Source organism: Solanum dulcamara, chromosome 7 (genome assembly GCF_947179165.1).
Source record: "Solanum dulcamara chromosome 7, daSolDulc1.2, whole genome shotgun sequence".
Lineage (NCBI taxonomy): Eukaryota > Viridiplantae > Streptophyta > Magnoliopsida > Solanales > Solanaceae > Solanum > Solanum dulcamara.
In genome coordinates this window covers 63,392,360-63,399,442 of record NC_077243.1, presented here as the reverse complement: position 1 = coordinate 63,399,442, position 7,083 = coordinate 63,392,360, and the positions used below count along the sequence as shown (strand labels likewise).

Here is a 7,083-nt window from a genome sequence, read left to right as displayed (position 1 = left end):
GTTTCCCAAACTCCAGTCCTCCAAACTACACTTACCCAAGCTCCACTCACTGAAACTAACCCACTTACCCAAAAATCCCCACTCACCCAAACCAACCCGCTCATCCAAAAATACCAAACGATCCAACATATACCTGTGACACATACTACAACTCCTAACATGCAATATGTGCCACAAGTATACGTAACAGAAGCTCAACCTTTCATTACTCCAATACCAACCATGCCAGAAGTCGATCCATATGAGGAGATGGAGAGAAAGGCCAGATCAAAAACAGATGAAAGTGTAGCTAGGGAGATTCGTAATTTGAAAGAAGCGTTCAAAAGTATCCAACTTCACAAAGAGTGCGAAGGATTTGAGTATGAGGATTTATGTGTTCATCCTGATGTCGAGTTGCCTGCAGGATATAAAGTACCAAAATTTGATGTGTTTGATGGGAAGGGAAATCCACGAGCTCATTTAAGATCGTATTGTGACAAGCTAGTTGGAGTGGGGAAAGATGAGGCCATTAGAATGAAATTATTCATAAGGAGTTTGACAGGAGAAGCATTGGATTGGTATACAAGTCAAGATCCGAAGAAATGGCATAGTTGGAGTATCATGGCACAAGATTTCATGGATAGGTTCAAGTTCAACACTGAGGCCATACCAGATAGATTCTATTTGATGAAATTAGAAAAAAGGTCGACGGAGTCTTTTAGAGAATATGCCATGAGATGGAGAGCAGATGCTGCAAAGGTTCAACCTCCGATGACAGAAAATGAGATGACCTCCCTTTTTATACAATCTCAAAAAGATGCAACGTATTATGAGAAGATGATAAGCGTGGTAGGACAAAAGTTCTTTGAAGTTGTAAGGATGGGAGAATTCATTGAAGAAGGTATTAAAACTGGGAGAATCACTAATTTGGCAGCCTTACAAGCAACAAGTAAAGCAATTCAGTCAGATTCAATTGGAGGAGCCTTTAAGAAGAAGAAGGACGGAGTGTCCGCTGTCATGACCATCCAGGAACGTAGGCCAAACCAAATGTTAACATACCAAAACCCTTTACCCCAACCTTCATACCATAATCAGTATACCCAGGTCCCTCAACCATATTACCAGCCTTCTGTCGCCCCTTATCCAGTTTACACTACTCAGCCAATATATTATCCATCCAGAGCGCCCACTTATCCAAATCCCTCATAATACCGACCTACATACCCACCTCAATCCCATTATCAAACACAAATTCGCCCATCAAATCCACCAAGGCCCCGCCCAAACTTTGAAAGAAGACCACCCAAAACCTATACACCTTTAGCCGAACCTTTATCCCAACTATATGAAAGGTTGAGAACCGCAGGGATACTCCAACCAATCCAAGCACGAATTCCCAACCCCCTTCCCGGATGGTATGATGACACTAAGCATTGCGTCTATCACTCTGGAGCTGCTGGACATGACACCGAGAACTGTCTTACTCTCAAGGACAAGATTGAGGCATTAATCAAAGAAGGAGTTATTCAACTCAGAGGTGCTGCCCCCAATATAAATAACAATCCTCTTCCAAATCATGAGAATGTGAACATGATCACCATTGATGAAGAATGCAATTTGGAAGGGACTATTTTGCCAATCAAAGAAGAGAAGAATGTTATGGCATCTGCCTTTATTGCTCCCATTATCACAATCCAGGCGCGAGCGCCATTTGAAGTGGAAGTTTTGGTTCCTAAACCTAAGATTACGGTTTTGGTTGCTCAATCAACTCATTTTGATACTAAAGCAGTTCCCTAGAGTTACTCAACTGACATAAAGGACAAAGGGAAAGGAAAGGTAGTTGTAGAAGTTGCTGCTGCCGGAATGACAAGATCGGGGCGATGTTATGCCCCTGAAGGTATTGCACGAATCGTACCGAATAAGGAAGTTAACCAAAAGAAAGTTGTGACAGAAGCTGAAATAGAGGATTTTTGGAGGAAAATACCAACAAAAGAATATTCTGTTGTTGAGCAGTTGAAGAAGACTCCCGCCCAAATTTCCTTGATGTCATTATTGATGAGTTCTGAAACTCACAGGAGCGCTTTGGTGAAAGTTCTAAGTGAAGCTTATGTTCCGGCCAATATCACAAGTGAGAATCTTTCAGCCATGGTAGGGCAGGTTTTGGAAGCAAACAAAGTCTGTTTTCACGAAGAGGAATTACCATCTGAAGGTTTGGGACATAACAAAGCATTGAACATCACTGTCAGGTGTAGGGACAAGTTTGTTTCTAGAGTTCTGATTGACAATGGTTCAGTTGTTAACATATGTCCTTTCAATACCCTTCGAGCTTTGGGAATTAATATTGGGAAAATTCGTGAAAGCCATGTGAGGGTTAGAGGTTTTGATGGAACACAAAGGGGAGTCATTGGCGAAATTGATTTGCCACTACAAATTGGACCCGAGGAGTTCGTGGTAGAATTCCAAGTATTGGACATACCTGCTAGTTACAATTTATTGCTTGGGAGGCCTTGGATCCATATGGCTGGTGCGGTCCCTTCTACCCTGCACCAAAATTTGAAATTTGTTTGGAACCACCACGAGATTATTGTTCATGGAGAAGGTAGTAATTCCATGTATCCTGAGAATTCAATCCCTGTTGTTGAAAGTATGGAAGAACTGGATGGGTCTGTGTTCCATACTAAAGAGATTATATGTGTTCATCAAACCGAAAGGGTAAAGTTACCACGTGTGCTTGTGATGGTGGCTTGGGAAATGTTGAAGAATGGTTTCATGCCTGGTCGAGGACTTGGAGTGAACTTAGGTGGAATAGTGGAACCAATTCAATTGTCGGGCCAGAAATACACCTTTGGTTTGGGATACAAGCCTACTCCTGAAGAAGTCTCATTGGCCGATCTCAAAAGGAAAAGTGACATTTCATTGCCCCATCCCATTCCGCACTTGAATCAGTCATTTTCCAAGGCATATATTATAAAGGAATCAGAGGAAGACGCTGAAAACACCCTCGTGGAAGGACTCAAAAACTTATTTATAGAAGAAGCGGAATGCAACATGATCTTGGAGGATTGTACCGAGATTTCGACCATATGGGATGTGGAGCCTGGAGATGCTTTGAACAATTGGACTTATAACCCATCCCCGTTTCCTCGAAAATCTTGGTAGATGTTTGTACTAGAATTAATGAAATAACATGATTCAAAATTGAGGCCTGAATCATGTTTAAGAATCTTTAAATGTTTTGCCTCCACTTTTGAAATCTTAAATGCCACATCTAAGCCATATTTTCTGCTTTAAAATTCAAAATTTTGTACTTAATTATAAATTTATTTTTTACTCCCTTTCAGCGAGCAAATTAATGAATCTGCCAATACCGAGAATGTGACATGTAATGAAATGAGCAAACAAATCTCAAATACTGAGCAATCTTTTGCGGAATATGAAGAAGAGGTGCAACCTGAAGAGTTGACTGAAGATTTTGAACATTTTGAGAATAAAATAAAGCCAAATTTGGATGAAACTGAGACGGTAAATTTGGGAGATTCAGAACTAATGAAAGAAACAAGAATTAGCATCCATTTGACTCCGTCTCAAAGAAAGGAACTTATTGATCTTTTGGGACAATATATGCATGGTCTTATGATGATATGCCGGGTCTAAGCACAAACATTGTTTCACATAAGTTGCCAACTGATCCATCTTGTCCCCCAGTCAAGCAAAAGCCAAGGAAGATCAAGCCTGATCTGAGTTTAAAAGTTAAGGAAGAAGTTTCTAAGCAAATCGACGCCAACGTCATCCGAGTCACAAAGTATCCTACATGGTTAGCTAATATAGTGCCAGTACCAAAGAAAGATGGAAAAATCAGAGTATGTGTAGACTATCGAGACCTCAACAAGGCCAGTCCGAAAGATGATTTTCCACTTCCAAACATTCACATACTTATTGATAATTGTGCAAAGCATGAGTTGCAGTCATTTGTTGATTGCTTTGCAGGCTACCATCAGATTCTAATGGATGAAGAAGACGCTGATAAAACGGCATTCATCACACCTTGGGGAGTGTATTGTTATCGAGTAATGCCTTTCGGACTCAAGAATGCAGGAGCAACATACATGAGAGCTATGACTACCATTTTTCATGACATGATCCATAAGGAGATTGAAGTCTATGTAGATGACATCATTATCAAGTCACAAAAGAGCTCCAATCACCTCACAGATTTGAAGAAGTTCTTTGATAGGTTGAGGCGGTATAATCTGAAATTAAATCCTGCAAAGTGTGCATTTGGTGTCCCTGCTGGAAAGTTGTTGGGTTTCATTGTGAGTAGGAAGGGCATAGAATTGGATCCTTCAAAAATAAAGGCTATTCAAGACTTGCCCCCTCCAAAGAGTCGAAAGGATGTAATGAGTTTTCTTGGTCGACTAAATTACATTAGTCGATTCATTGCACAGTCGACTATAATTTGTGAACCAATCTTCAAGTTGTTGAGGAAAGACGCTGGCATTAAATGGACTGAAGATTGTCAACAAGCTTTTGACAGAATCAAGGAGTACTTGTCTAGTCCGCCCGTCTTGGTGCCTCCAAAACCGGGGAGACCATTGCTACTATATATGTCAGTATCGGACAATGCATTTGGATGTGTGTTAGGACAACATGATGAAACTGGGAGGAAAGAACAGGCTATATACTACTTGAGCAAGAAATTCACGCCTTATGAAGCCCGGTATACTTTATTGGAATGCACTTGTTGTGCCTTGACTTGGGTTGCACAAAAGTTAAGACATTACTTATGCGCGTATACCACTTTTCTCATCTCAAGGATGGATCCACTCAAATACATATTTCAGAAGCCTATGCCAACGGGGAAGTTGGCAAAATGGCAAATTTTACTAAGTGAATTCGATATTATTTATGTCACTCAGAAGGCCATCAAGGGACAGGCGCTTGCTGATCATCTTGCTGAAAACCCTGTGGATGAAGAGTACGAGCCTCTTAAAACTTATTTCCCTGATGAAGAGGTGTTACTTATTGGAGAGGATATTTTAGAAGAATATCATGGGTGGAGGATGTTCTTTGATGGTGCTGCAAATTCTAAAGGAGTCGGTGCTGGGGCAGTGCTTGTCTCAGAATCAGGTCAACATTATCCAGTCTCAGCGAAATTCAAGTTTCTATGCACTAACAATATGGCGGAGTATGAAGCTTGTATTCTTGGACTCAAAATGGCTGTTGATATGAATATACAAGAATTGTTGGTTATAGGTGACTCAGACTTATTGATTCACCAGGTACAAGGCGAATGGAGCACCAAGAATGTGAAGATACTCCCCTATTTGCAATGTGTGAAGGAAATATGCAAGAAATTTATCAAGATAGAATTCAGGCATATTCCTAGAGCTCAAAATGAATTCGCAGATGCCTTGGCAACCATGTCTTCTATGATTCAACATCCAGACAAGAATTATATAGATCCAATCAAAATCAATGTGCAGGATCAACCGGCCTATTGTTTCCATGTGGATGAAGAAATAGATGGAGAACCATGGTACTATGATATTGTGAGGTATCTCAAAGAAGGAGATTATCCAGAAGGCATAAGCAATATTCAAAAAAGAACACTGCGGAGGCTTGCAAATCACTTTTTCTTAAGTGGAGAAATCCTTTATAGGAGGACTCCAGATTTAGGTTTATTAAGGTGTGTCGACTCCCAAGAGGCGAGCAAGTTGATTGAAGAAATACATGGGGGTACTTGCGGGCCACACATGAATGGTTTTACTTTGGCAAAGAAGATTGTGCGGGCCGGATATTTCTGGATGACTATGGAAACAGACTGCATTCGCTTTGTGAGGAAATGTCATCAATGTCAGATTCATGGTGATTTGATCCGAGTTCCACCGAATGAACTCAATGTGACGAGTTCTCCTTGGCCGTTCGTAGCCTGGGGCATGGATGTCATCGGTCCTATCGAACCAGCCGCATCAAATGGACACAGGTTCATTTTGGTAGCTATCGATTACTTCACAAAATGGGTAGAAGCATCCTCACATAAGTCTGTGACAAAAAAAGTGGTGACAGATTTTGTTCGCAATAACATAGTTTGTAGATTTGGCATCCCCCATTCGATTATAATAGATAATGGAGCTAACCTCAATAGAGGTTTGATGCATGAGATATGTGATAAGTTCAAAATCATTCACCGCAATTCTACTCCTTACCGACCACAGATGAATGGAGCAGTTGAGGCTGCCAACAAGAATATCAAAAGAATATTGCGGAAGATGATTGATAATTATAAGCATTGGCATGAAAATTTACCGTTTGCCCTCCTTGGCTATCGCACCACGATTAGGACTTCGACTGGGGCAACACCTTATCTTTTGGTTTATGGAACAGAAGTAGTATTACCAATGGAAGTTGAGATACCATCCCTGAGGATAATCCAAGAAGATGAGTTGAGTGATGCCAAATGGATACAAAGCCGATATGAACAATTGATGCTCATTGATGAAAAGAGAATGAATGCAGTTTGTCACGGACAACTTTATCAACATAGGATGGCCAAAGCTTTCAATAAAAAGGTAAGACTGAGACAGTTCAAGCCGGGACAATTGGTGTTAAAACGGATATTCCCGCACCAAGAAGAAGCTAAGGGGAAGTTTGCGCCTAATTGGCATGGGCCTTATGTGGTTCACAGAGTGTTGACTGGAGGAGCGGTGATTCTAGCAGAAATGGACGGAAAGATATGGCCGAAAGCCATCAATTCAGATGCGATTAAGAAATACTATGTCTATGAGCTTTTATATTGTTTTCATGTAATATTTTATGTAATATTGAAGAACTACGTTCCGCCCTGATTCCCTTGGCGGGATACGTAGGAAACCCATATCGGGTCTGGTCACTTAGGAAAAATTATAAAGAAGATCCCATTGTTATGTACTATGAACTACGCCTGGCCTGATTCCCTTGGTGGGATACGTAGGCGGCCTGTATCGGCTTCGGTCACATTATGAGAAAATTTTCATTTCCCTCCTTCTTATTATTATTTCGTATATGATAATTACGCATAGTCTAGTTCATGTTGGATACCTAGGCAACCAGTAAAGGACTCGGCCC

General features: G+C 40.8%; 1 protein-coding gene across 1 annotated transcript; it reads left to right on the top strand.

Moving 5' to 3' along the window:
- Positions 1-1,842: 1,842 nt before the first annotated feature.
- LOC129894790 (uncharacterized) lies at positions 1,843-6,824 on the top strand. Its single transcript, XM_055970429.1, has 7 exons — positions 1,843-2,188; positions 2,381-3,134; positions 3,321-3,501; positions 3,600-5,052; positions 5,128-5,823; positions 5,908-6,236; positions 6,345-6,824. The coding sequence occupies exons 1-7, from the start codon at positions 1,843-1,845 to the stop codon at positions 6,822-6,824; spliced, it is 4,239 nt and encodes a 1,412-aa protein (XP_055826404.1).
- Positions 6,825-7,083: the final 259 nt, after the last annotated feature.